A 13,586-nucleotide genomic window follows, 5' to 3' on the forward strand; every position below is an offset into this window, starting at 1 on the left:
CCCATTGACTCTCTAATTATCCTGCACCCCCTCCCTAACCTTTTCGCGGATATTCTTGCAGAAGATCATGTCGGGGTCCATCTGCAGGCGGGTGAACATGTTCTTATGCCTCAGCTGAGTGCGCAGGATTTCGCCTTTGATCAGGTAGACCTGCGAGATGTACGGAACATTCCAGATACCTCTACGAGGGGAAGGAGGCACAGGTCACTCAGAAACACATCCAAGTTCCATATATTCACCACAGGGCCCCATTCAGCCTATCCAACACATGCTATACTTCCACCCCCACCCCCGAACTCCCAGTTCCTTCGGCCCCTCCCCTTCTTCCCTTGGTGAAGGTACCGCCGGCTGACGGTATTTATCCAGAGATACAGCACAGTAACAGGCTTTTCGGCCAAAGGAGCCCGCTCCACCCAACGACCGATTACTTATTAACCTAAACATCTTTAGGCTGTACACAGTCGCAGGGAGAACATACAAACTCCTTACAGACAGCGGTGGGAATTGAACCCAGCTCACCGATGGCTGTAAAGCGTTACACTAACTGCCACCCTTAAATGAGTTCAAACTCACTGATCAGGTGGTCACAGCAGTGACCAATGAGCTCCAGCAAGGAGATCCCATAGCCAATCACAGATGACTGGCCAGACCCCCACCACCCCCCGTTTCCACCAGGAGCACAAAGCTGATTCCGCAGTCGCTGGAAACCCGAAATAAAAACGAGTGCTTCGAGTACTTAGCAAGTCGACAGCATCAGAGGTGAAAGAAACAGTTAATATCTTGAGTCAAACACCCTTCATCATCCAATTGATTCAGTTCTCATTGCCTGAGGTAATCCTGGACAGAATTAGAATCTCTCCAATATCTATTGAAGAGCCGACGAATCTTTTTAAACAGCACAGCACACTGAGCTGACTATAAGATCCATTTAAAATGTATTATGAGTCTACACAATATAGTAAATTAGAACACTGCACCAAACAGTCCACAGGACTGATTTAAATGGCATAGTATACCAGTCTATAAAATCTACTTAAACATACTGCACCAAACAGTCTGCAGAATCTATTAAAATTTATTACAAAACTACAAAATTACAAACCTACAGAGTCTATTTAAACACTACACCAGTCTACAGTCTAGTTAAACAACACACTACACCAGTCTAGAGTCTATTTAAACAACACACTACACCAGTCTAGAGTTTATTTAAACAACACACACCAGTCTAGACTCTAAACAACACACTACACCAGTCTACAGTCTATTTAAACAGCACACTACACCAGTCTAGTCTATTTAAACACACTACACCAGTCTAGACTCTATTTAAACAACACTACACCAGTCTACAGTCTATTTAAACAGCACTACACCAGTCTAGAGTCTATTTAAACAACACACTACACCAGTCTACAGAGTTTATTTAAACAACACACTACACCAGTCTACAGAGTTTATTTAAACAACACACACCAGTCTAGACTCTATTTAAACAACACTACACCAGTCTACAGTCTATTTAAACAACACTACACCAGTCTAGAGTCCATTTAAACAACACACTACACCAGTCTACAGAGTTTATTTAAACAACACACTACACCAGTCTAGAGTTTATTTAAACAACACACTACACCAGTCTACAGTCTATTTAAACAGCACACTACACCAGTCTAGAGTCCATTTAAACAACACACTACACCAGTCTAGAGTTTATTTAAACAACACACTACACCAGTCTACAGTCTATTTAAACAGCACACTACACCAGTCTAGAGTCCATTTAAACAACACACTACACCAGTCTACAGTCTATTTAAACAGCACACTACACCAGTCTAGAGTCCATTTAAACAACACACTACACCAGTCTACAGAGTTTATTTAAACAACACACTACACCAGTCTAGACTCTAAACAACACACTACACCAGTCTACAGTCTATTTAAACAGCACACACCAGTCTAGAGTCTATTTAAACAACACACTACACCAGTCTACAGAGTTTATTTAAACAACACACTACACCAGTCTACAGAGTTTATTTAAACAACACACTACACCAGTCTAGACTCTAAACAACACACTACACCAGTCTACAGTCTATTTAAACAGCACACTACACGTCTAGTCTATTTAAACAGCACACTACACGAGTCTAGAGTCTATTTAAACAACACACTACACCAGTCTACAGAGTTTATTTAAACAACACACTACACCAGTCTACAGAGTTTATTTAAACAACACACTACACCAGTCTAGACTCTAAACAACACACTACACCAGTCTACAGTCTATTTAAACAGCACACTACACGAGTCTAGAGTCTATTTAAACAACACACTACACCAGTCTACAGAGTTTATTTAAACAACACACTACACCAGTCTACAGAGTTTATTTAAACAACACACTACACCAGTCTAGACTCTAAACAACACACTACACCAGTCTACAGTCTATTTAAACAGCACACTACACCAGTCTAGAGTCTATTTAAACAACACACTACACCAGTCTACAGAGTTTATTTAAACAACACACTACACCAGTCTAGACTCTAAACAACACACTACACCAGTCTACAGTCTATTTAAACAGCACACTACACCAGTCTAGAGTCTATTTAAACAGCACACTACACGTCTAGTCTATTTAAACAGCACACTACACGAGTCTAGAGTCTATTTAAACAGCACACTACACGAGTCTAGAGTCTATTTAAACAACACACTACACCAGTCTAGAGTCTATTTAAACAACACACTACACCAGTCTAGAGTCTATTTAAACAACACACTACACCAGTCTAGAGTCTATTTAAACAACACACTACACCAGTCTAGAGTCTATTTAAACAACACACTACACCAGTCTAGAGTCTATTTAAACAACACACTACACCAGTCTAGAGTTTATTTAAACAACACACTACACCAGTCTAGAGTCTATTTAAACAACACACTACACCAGTCTAGAGTCTATTTAAACAACACACTACACCAGTCTAGAGTTTATTCAAACAGAAGATTACAGGTAGTCCAGTGTCTAATTAAAAACCACACTACACCACAGTCCTCAGTGTTTCCTAAAAGAGTCTATACTGTGTACAACACACCGACCTGAAAAATGGGAAGTACAGCCGTGTCTTCCAGCGAGAGTGGGTACCACCTACAGTAGTTCCTGTTTGGTGCAGCTGCTGACGACAGATCTCTGACTCAAAGCATTAAGAGTTTCTCTCCCCGCAGATGTCACCCGACCTGCTGAGAGCTGCCAGTATGATTGCTGCAGGCCAGGTTACTCACACTCTCTTGAGCTGGACTATGTCGATGTAGTCCTCTGAGCGGCTGTAGTATCCCTCAGAGTTGATTGCACCCCAGAAGTTGGACCAAAGCTTGCCGTGGCGACTCATCATGGGGGCAATCACATTCCTGCAGCACGGTGGCAAGAGAAGGGAGAAGCTCACTCCGGTGTCGATGGAGGGGAGGGGGGGAGCTGGGACCAATTCCCACCATCGGGACTCAGGGCAGGAAGAGGTGGGATAGTATCGAGTCTGTGGGCCATAAGCCCCAAACCTACGAGAAGACTGCAAGCTCTACCTGATATAATGATCTATAAATATCCTCACTTCGGGGAGGGTGAACCTACACAAAGACAAGTCCGCTTCACTGTTCAGTCTCCATGATGAGGTCTAGCTATCTGCAATCACTATTTAAGCAGTGGGTTCCTACCGAGGAGGAGGCAATTCCAGCTACAAAGCACTGGCGAGGCCTCACTCGGAGTATTGAGAGCAGTTTTGGGCCCCTCACCTAAGAAAGGATGTGCTGACATTGGAGAGGGTTCAAAGGAGGTTCGCAAAAGGGATTCCAAGGATGCGAGGCATTTGATGGCTCTGGGCCTGTACTCACTGAAATTCAGAAAAACGAGGGGGTGAACTCATTGAAACCCATCGAATGTTGAAAATATGTCCCAAAAGAGTGGATGTGGGGAGGATTTTCCTTATAGTGGGGAGTCTAAGACCAAAGGACACAGCCTCAGAATGGGGGGGGGGGGGGGGGGGTTATCCATTCAGAACAGAGATGAGAAGGAACTTCCTTAGCCAGAAGGTGACGAGTCTGTGGAATTCATTGCCAAGTCATTGAACGTATTTAAGGCAAAGATTGACAGTTTCTTGATTAGCCAGGGCATGAAGGGATAGAGGGAGAAGGCAGGAGATTGGGGCTGAGAGGAAAATTGGATCAGCCATGATGAAAATGGCAGAGCAGACTCGATGGGCCAAATGGCCCAGCTCTGCTCCCTCACCTTATGGTCCTATAGTCTAACAAAGTAGTGTAGACAGTGTTTATTTTATTTGTTATACACACTTAACTTAGACAAATACTTCTGGACAGACTTGAATGGCTTAATTCTGCTCCTATGATGGTTGGTTGGGGTCGAGCATGGATGTTTTCTCCCAGCGGTCTATGGCATACGCAAGCCAGGGTAGAACAATATGGAGAGAAAGCCATTGTCCATACAGCAGGCACCCCTTCCCACACAACTGATTAATCCAAAGGAACGGCAGAGACCGATACAGCTTGGCATCAGCTGCGTTGCAGGAGTTGCCAGTGTTGAACTCAACGTAGGACTGCTTTAGGGACTCCAGCTCGAGATTTTTCCCCTCGGGGTTTACTCCAGAAGCCTTACCCATGAGTGGGTACAGCCACATGGCAGTGGAGGTTTGAGATCAAAGCTTTCCTTCTCCTAGGTGAACTGCCCACCACAGCCATGTGAGTCTGACATCAGCTCTGGGAAAGTTATCGGAAGGTATCCTTAGGGATCAGATATACAAGTATTTGGATAGACATGGACTGATCAATGATAGTCAGAATGGCTTCATGCTTGGTAGGTCATGTCTAAACAATCTCACAGAGTTTTTCGAGGAAGTTATAAGGAAAGTGGATGAAGGCAAGGCCGTGGATGTTGTCTGTATGGATATTTGACGAGGTTCCGCGTGGGAGGTTGGTTAGGAAGGTTCAGTCGCTTGGCATTCGAGATGAATGAGGTAGTACATTGGATTAGACATGGGCTTTGTGAGCGAAGCCAGAGAGTGATAGTAGATGGTGATCTCTCTGTCCGGAGGTTTGAGACCAGTGGTGGCCACATGGATCGATGCTGGCTGGCTCCTTTGTTGCTTGCCATCTATATCACTGATCTGGATGATAATGTGGTTAACTGGATCAGCAAATTTGTGGATGACACCACGATTGGGGGTGTGGTGGACACTGAGGAAGGCTATCATGGCTTGCAGAGGGACCTGCTGGAAAAATCGGCTGAAAAATGACAAATGGAATTTAATGAAGACAAGTAGGAGGTTTTGCACTTTGATAGAACCAACCACGGAAGGTCTTAAACCGTGAGAAGTTGGGCACTGAGGAGTACGGTAGAACAAACAGATCTGGAAACATAATTTGTTGAAAGGGGCATCATAGGTAAATAGGGTCATAAAGAAAGCTTTTGACACATTGGCCTTCATAAATCAATATACCGAGTACAGTTTTGGTCTACAGGAAAAAATGCAAACAAGGTTGAAAGTGCAGAGTAAATTTACCAGGATGTTGCAGGGTCTGGGGGACCTGAGTTATAAGGAATGATTGAACTGGTTAGGACTGTATTGTCTAGAACAGAGAAGAGTGAGAGGAGATTTGACAGAGGGATGTAGATAGGGTAAATGCAAGCAAGCTTTCTCCATTGAGGTTGGGTGGGACTACAACCAGAGGTCATGGGTTAAGGGTGAAAGGTGAGAAGTTTAAGGGGAACCTGAGGGGAAACGTCTTCACTCAGAGGGTGGTGAGAGTGTGGACCGAGGTGCTGGCATGAGTGGTGAATGCGAGCTTGATTTCAGTGTTTAAGAGACGTTTGGATGGGTACATGGATGGTAGGGGTATGAAGGGCTATGGTCCCAGTGCAGGTCCATGGGAGTTTAAATGGTTTTCGGGATGGATGAGATGGGCCAGGGTGCCTAAGACTTTTGCATAGTACTGTAGTAATTTTATGTATTACACTGTACAGCTACCACAAAAACAAGCAAATTTTATTAATCCACTAGGTAAAGGTTTAATTTCAATTATCAGAGATAAACTAGCAGCCTTACGACGGGCCCCTGTGGATAAAATTAAAATGGCCTGGGAGCAGGATTTAAATATCTCCTTATCCGAGGAGAGCTGGGACTCAGTTCTCAAATCGGTTAACTCAACCTCCCTTTGTGCTCGCCATTGCCTCTTACAGTTTAAGATTGTTCATAGAGCCCATATGTCTAAATCTAAACTATCTCGATTCTACCCTGGCATTAGTCCACTCTGTGATAAATGCAAGAGGGGCGTGGCCTCTCTCATCCACATGTACTGGTTCTGTCCTAGCTTGGAGAAATTCTGGAAAGATGTCTTCACTACATTATCGGGTATTCTGAATCAGCACCTAGAACCTAACCCCTTAATTGCTCTGTTCGGTTTTTGGGGCGAGACAGATTTATGTCTGGGTCCGACCAAATGCCGAATACTATCCTTTGCCTCTCTCCTGGTGAGACGCTTGATCCTCCTTAGATGGAGAGATGTTGCCCCGCCCACTCATGCGCAATGGCTTAACGACATTATGGCCTGCTTGGACCTCGAAAAAATTCATTATTCAGTTCTCAATTCGGATCTAAAGTTCCATAAGGTCTGGGGACCTTTTATCGAGTACTTTCATAACCTTCCTCTTGACTAGGGTTTTTTTTTCTTTTTTTTCTTCTTTTCGGTCCCTTGCTTTCAGCTCCCTTTTTTTTTCTGGTAGTAGGCATTATTATCCTCTGTTGCTAAGTGTATTTACACTCTGGGAGTTTGACTGTCCGGACTTATACTCTCTATATTGTGTTCTGGTTGGTCTGGAGTTGTTGTTGTTTTTTTCTTGTGTTGTGGGGTTTGGGGAGGACACTAAGCTTACTTGTCTTTAATTTAGGTGCTTTTTTGTAAAATTCTCTTCCTTTGTAGCATATTGTTATTGTATGCTTAATCCTGCACTGTATTAATGCTCCTCATTGGGATTTGGGGTTTTTAATTTTGTAAAATGTTTTGAAAAACCAATAAAAAAAAATTTTTAAAAACACAAGCAAATTTCATGACATGTGTGAGTGATGATAAACCTAATTCTGATCTGGGTCTCTATTGCGGACTGAGAGTGGGAAGGGGGGCAGGGAGAGGTGAATCATGACTGGGAAAAAGGGAAGGGAGAAGGGGAAGGGAGTGGGAAGCACCAGAGAGACATTCTGTAATGATCAATAATCCAATTGTTTGGAAGCAAATGATCTTGCCTGGTGTCTCAGGGCTGGGTGTGTCTGCACCCACGTTCTCCCCCGCCCTGACATTCCTTCCCTGTCCATCATCACTATTCCCAACACCCTTTGCTCCGGCCAGATATACAAACTCACTCTCTGCTCCACGTTGACAAGCACAATACTGTGCAAAAGCCTTACGCATCCTAGCTATATTTATTTGTTCCAAGTCAGAACGGTTTGTAGAGGGCTTGGAGGGCTTCTATGGGGGGGGTGGGAGGGTTTCCTTGTGCTTTTTCTGCCCTCATCTTTCCAGCTGGTAGAGGTGATGCTTTTGGAAGCTGCTGTCTAAGGAGTCTTGGTGAGTTACTGCCGTGTGTCCTGTAGAAGGGACACACTATGTCAGCGGTGGACGGAGTAGGAATGGGGGTACCTATCAAACGGCTGATTTGTTCTGGATGCTGTCAATCTTTCTGCGGGCAGTAGTAATGGGTGGGAACACTAAGAGCGATAGGAGGGAGGGGAGGGACAAGTGCAGCGCTGCGACTGGGAGGGTAAATCGGGGAGGACAGCCCAGGCACGGGGGGGGGGGGGGGGGGGGAGACTGTGTGGGTGATGGGCAGATGGGAAGGGAAGGGTAAATCCACTGAAAGAGGACTGTGGCCTGACTCAAGACTAGGACTAAAATCAGCCTAAGATACTGTTGGAAAATAATGAAGGTAGGAGTAGGTGTGTAGGTGTGCCTGACAGCGTGTGTGTGTGTGTGTGTGTGTGTGTGTGTGTGTGTGTGTGTGTGTGTGTGTGTGTGTGTGTGTGTGTGTGTGTGTGTGTGTGTGTGTGTGTGTGTGTGTGTGTGTGTGTGCACGCGCACGTGCATCTTTGTGTGTATGTACATGTGTGTGTCTGCGTGAGCGCGAGAGAGCGAATATGAATGTGTGTGCGTATGCGCTTCTGCCTCTGAATGCCTGTCCCTGTTGGGAGGAGACAGCAGGAGACCCGTTTCAGAGCGCCTAGCCCTGGCTCGAGGGGCCAAACACTCCTGGGGTGCTGAGGTAATCTCCCTCCTGATGTGGTGTCCAAAGTGGGGAGCTGCAGAGTGCCGGCGTCGGTAATGTGCCCCCCCATCCCCAAAGCCCAGTTTGAAGAGGAGCTACTTGTAGGAACAATGGCCAAATGTGGTGCACAGCAAGATCCCAGTGTGTAGGTCAGCAAGGAGGGCCTGAAGGGAGGAAAGGGGACGAGAGGGTGGGGGAGAGGTGGAGAAGAACGGGAGGGCGAGGGGCAGATGGACGGGAGGGGGAGAGCGAGGGGCAGATGGACAGGAGTGGGAGGGGGAGAAAGATGGGAGTGGGAGAGGGAGAACGACGGGAGGGCGAGGGGAGGGGAGTTTAGGATGGGAGGAGAGGGGGGTTTAGGACACGAGGAGAGGGGGATGAAGGATGAAGGACGAGAGGAGAGGGGGGGTTTAGGATGGGAGGAGGGGAGCTTTAGGATAGGAGGAGGGGGGCATTTAGGAAGGGAGGAGAGGAGGATGAAGGACGGGAGGAGAGGGAGAGTGAAGGATATGGGGGGGGGGGGTTTAGGATGGAAGGTGAGAGGAGGGATACCTGTTGTGCTCAATGAGGATCCTCAGGGTCTCGGGGTTGGTGAGGGCCACGTCCGAGTCCAGGTTGAGGTAGTAGTCACAGTCTGGGTTCTGTCGGCACATGTGGCTATGAACAACAGGACACAGTATTAGCATTCCGCCTGGGAATCCAGCTCCCCAATCCCACCTGGGAAAAGTTGAGGTCAGCTCTACCTCATGACACTCATCTCCTGTACAACCAGATCCCCTCTCCCTCCTCCATCACCCATTCCTCATTCTCGTCCCTCAAAATCCTCTCCTCAAAACCCTCCCCACCTCTCCCCAAGCCCTCCCCCTCCCTCAGAAACGCTTCTCTCCTCTCCCTCAAAACCCTCTCCACCTCTCCCCCAAAACCATCCCCTCCTCTCCCTCAAAAGCTTCCATACTGCTCCCTAAAAGCCCTCTTCACCTCACCCTCAAAAACGCTCCCCACCTCTCCTATCTCCACCCATGCTCCACTTCTTCCCCTCCCCACCTCCTTCTATCCCTGCCCCTCCCTTGCCACCGCACACCAAACCCACCCCCACCCCCCATGCCCCTCCACTCTGTGGCCATACTCACAGTCCCATGTCCCGGGCCTCTCCCTCCGTCATCTCCTCCTCGGGCCCCACGACCTTGACCGTGTAGAAGTCCTCCCTGTATTTCTCCCAGAACTCCTGGATGTGTTTCTCGTGGTAAACCTCCTGTTTTACAGAGCAGAAATTTACCCCTCTGTCCACTGGCCCAGACTCGTCACATTCCCTGACGCTCACCAAAGCCCGAGAGGCTCCCAGCGGGACGAGGAACCGCGAGGCCCTTCATCTCCCACCTCAGCCTCTCCCGTAGCCTTGTGGGCAACGAGCTGAATTGTCCAATTTTTGGAATCAGGGAAACAGGGCATCACGTCTGTCATCATGGCTTGAGAATCCCGGCAGGAGTTCCCAACTCCCATCCTGGGCTTCCGGTGCCGTCTGCGTGTGGAGTTTACAAGTTCTCCCTTGGACCACGTGGCTCCCCCCCCCCTCTCCCCGGGTACAGCTCCCCCTCACATTCCAACAATGTGCCACTGTGAATCAGTCCCCTCGCGTCTGGGTAAGATTAGAACCAGGAGGGAGTTGAAGGAGGGGAAGGGGGCAAGTTGCATCGCCATTTGGTGTGGAGGGGCCACCACACAGGATGAGAAAAAACCGTAAACTCAGTCAGCTCCATCATGGGTACTAGCTTCCCCTGCACACAGGACATCTTCAAAACACACTGCCCCTAGAAGGTGGCAGCTATCATTAAGGACCTGACCTGGACCCGTCCTCTTCTCATTGCTACCATCAGGAAGGAGGTACAGGAGTCTCAAGACACACACTCAACACTTCAGGAGCCGTTTCTTCCCCTCCGCCATCCGATTTCTGAATGGACACTGAATGCACGAACACTACCTCACTACGTTTTTTTGTTCTTCTTTTGCACAGCTTGTATATTTTTTTAAATTATACAGTACTGTGCAAAAGTCTTAGGTTCATATATAGCTAGGGTACCCAAGATATTTGCACAGTACTGTGTTTGTCAACATGGAATGGAAAGCGAATTTTAAAGTCTGGTGGGAGCAAAGGATGTTGGGAATGGTGAGCGTGGAGCACCGTGGGAGGGGTGCGGGGCAGGTGGCAGAGGAGTGTCAGGGATGGTGGGGGGTGTGGGGGGGGAGGTGTTGGCACAGGTGCAGACACACCCAGCCTTGAGACACCAGGCAAGGTCATTTGATTCCAAAGAACTGGTTTAATGATCATTACAGAATGTCTCTCTGGTCCTTCCCGCTCCCTCCCCTCTCCCTTCCCCTTTTCCCAACCATGATTCCCCTCTCCCTGCCCCCTTCCCACTCTCAGTCCACAATAGAGTCTGTGTCGGGACCGCTACTTTTTACGTGAGATGCTAATGATCCAGATGATGAGATTGACGGCCTTGTAGCCACATTTGCAGATGATACCCAGCAGGGTGTCTGCAGAAGAACGATCAAAGTGACAGATGGAATGCAGTGTCGGGAAGTGTGTGGTCATGCACTCTGGTAGAAGGAATAAAGGCACGGACTATTTTCTAAATGGGGAACGGAGTCAGAAATCAGAGGTGCAAAGGGACAAGAGCCCTCGTGCAGGATTCGCTAAAGACCTTGAATATAAAAGCAAGGATGTAATGTTGAGGATTTCTCAGACGTTGCTCAGGCTACTCCTGGGAACACTGAGAGCAGATTTGGGCCCCTATCTAAGAAGCAATGTGCTGCCATTGTAGAGGGTCCAGAGGAGGTACACAAGAATGACTTCAGAAATTAGAGGGTTAATGGATGCGGAGCGTTTGGTGGTTCTGAACCTGTACTATTACATTCTACTCCTCACGAAATAAATGCTAACTCTGCATTTACCACTGACTCAACCTGCAAGTGCACCTTTAGGGAATGCTGGGTATACATTTATGTGTAGCTTTTCCTAAGTTCTATTGAACGTCTTTATTTTCATGTGAATGCCTGGAAGAAAATGTATCTCAGGGTAGTGTTCAGAGCTGCTTCTGAGAAGGTGCAAATTCCTCCTTTTTCATCTGAACACTGTGCTATCAATAATGGTTTAAAAAGTTCCAGTCGTGGGGATATGACTGTTTTTGTTGGGAGGAGAATGTAATGCCCTGGTTAAGATTTCTACTGCTATATGCTGTGAGGTATTTTTGTTTTAGCAGTTTTCCGTAAGATGGTTTTGGCTTCGTCTAAGGAGATAAGGAGCCATGTTGCTCAACTTAGGAATGTTCTGTCAGCCAATCAGGACAGTCTGGGTACGTGTTGTGACTTTCCACCCAGTGGGATGCCATGGAAGATTCCAGAGAGCTGGGCGGGATGGGATTTCTGAAGGATAGTCTGGTCTCGATCTTTTGACAGGAGCTGCAGAGCGGGGCACAGGGGAAGAGGCCTGCCGAATGCCGTTTGAAGGGGAGTCCCCGTTCTAAGAAATGCTTTGTGCAGACGAATGGTTCCAAGGAGGAAGGGCCAATACTCCTGGGTTATCCAGTTTGTTCAAGATGGTCTTCGAGGGAAGTTCGAACTGTGACTGGTGTCCCTCATGCAGAACATGGGTTCTGCGCGTGAGTAAAGTGATACACCTGACTACTCCAGAAACGAGCTCCAACGTTTATGTGCACATTGGATTGGGGCCCCTTTTATTCTCCTTTTCTTTTTCCTGTTAATCGATTATTAAAGTTGAAATATTGGTAAGTATACTTTCTTCACAATTTTTGCCGGTGTAAGATCTGTCATTTCCTGGAGAACACTAACCTTGCCTGGGACAGTATTTACACAGCATTCACAATTCATGTCCCTCCTGAAACATCCCAACTTTCCTGTTTGGTTGAACCCTAAATCACACTGACCCTAGACGTATATTGCTAATGAAGGGTGACCTTCTCACGGGACTTTAGCAGAGTTAGCCAACAGGCCGAGTCTGTAATGAGCCCCAGAGAGAGGGGTTCAGTAGTGTATGATGTCATATAGGTACTTCGATAACAAATTCAATTATTTGGTGTGAGCAGAGCAACCTAGGAACGTGCAGATGAACCAACCCCCTCTGCAAATACATGACTCCTCCGCAGAGAAAGTTCAGTGCACCAAGTTCCTGGGAGTTCACATCACAGACGACCTCATCTGGTTCCTCTCTGAATAAGAAAGCACAGAAGCCCCTCACTTCCTGAGGAGATTGAGACAAGCAAGACTCCACCAAACCCACCCCCCCACCATCTTAACCGAATTTTACAGGAGCACCATTGTGAGCATCCTGACAAGTTGCTTCTCCATCTGGTACGGGAGCAGCCGAGCATCAGACCGGAAATCCCCACAAAGGACCGTGAGAACGGCTGAGGATCATCGGGGTCTCCCAACCATCCACTGGGGCATCGGGGACATTTATCAGGAGCGCTGTGTACACAGGACCCTTAGTAGTATCAAGGGTTCCACTCATCTCTTCAGCATCCTCTGACTTTCAACCATCAGGCAGGAGACTCCGATGTATGAAAACAAGAACGGTCAGGATGGGAAACAGTTTTCGCTCAGGCCATTAGGCTTCTGACCTCCCTGCCACATCGCATTCGAAGTGTCACTGTTCCGTACCTTACCGTATTTAATATTAATTCACTTTAGTTTGTTATTTACATGTGATGTATCTGTCGCTTCATAAATTATGATGCGTTCCGAGTACTATTGTGCTTTACACTGTGGATTAGAGAAACATGGTCTCGTTTCCCTGGGACCCCCTGTAAATACAGACATACTCCCTGGGTTACATACCTCTACATAGCTAAATGACAACAAACTTGACTTCTTTATTTCTGTCTCCTACGTTTTCTAAAAAAATCTTGCTTGGGGAGTGGCATGCATTTCAGAATCAAATATATTTCAATAGCTGAAGGAGTGGAGGGGTTGACCCCCACCCCGGCCGGTTAGGGATGGGCTGCAAACGGTGGCCACCTACCCGATTGTAAATGAAGAGGCTGAGCTGGTTGTGTGGGTAATCCAGAGTAACGAGACGCTCCAAGAATTCCCGGAAGAAGGGGGTTGGCTGGAGGATGAAGACACCAATCGTCACATGAGGGTAGTCCTCATCCTGTGGGAGGGCAACACCAGGGTCAAGCACAGAGAATTTCATCAATCCTACACCCACAGACTCACT

General features: G+C 47.2%; 1 protein-coding gene across 1 annotated transcript in view; it reads right to left on the reverse strand.

Annotated features, from left to right (window-relative positions):
• LOC140729257 (multifunctional procollagen lysine hydroxylase and glycosyltransferase LH3-like) overlaps nucleotides 1-13,586 on the reverse strand; it is a 91,201-nt gene that overhangs the window by 16,588 nt on the left and 61,027 nt on the right. The window contains exons 9-13 of the mRNA XM_073048835.1: nucleotides 13,389-13,520; nucleotides 9,481-9,602; nucleotides 8,903-9,007; nucleotides 3,313-3,438; nucleotides 40-181 (exon numbers count right to left, since the gene is read on the reverse strand). Coding sequence (XP_072904936.1) covers nucleotides 40-181; nucleotides 3,313-3,438; nucleotides 8,903-9,007; nucleotides 9,481-9,602; nucleotides 13,389-13,520 — 627 coding nt within the window. The remainder of the gene's footprint in view (nucleotides 1-39; nucleotides 182-3,312; nucleotides 3,439-8,902; nucleotides 9,008-9,480; nucleotides 9,603-13,388; nucleotides 13,521-13,586) is intronic.

The sequence above is a fragment of the Hemitrygon akajei genome, chromosome 6 (assembly GCF_048418815.1).
Source record: "Hemitrygon akajei chromosome 6, sHemAka1.3, whole genome shotgun sequence".
Taxonomy (NCBI): domain Eukaryota; kingdom Metazoa; phylum Chordata; class Chondrichthyes; order Myliobatiformes; family Dasyatidae; genus Hemitrygon; species Hemitrygon akajei.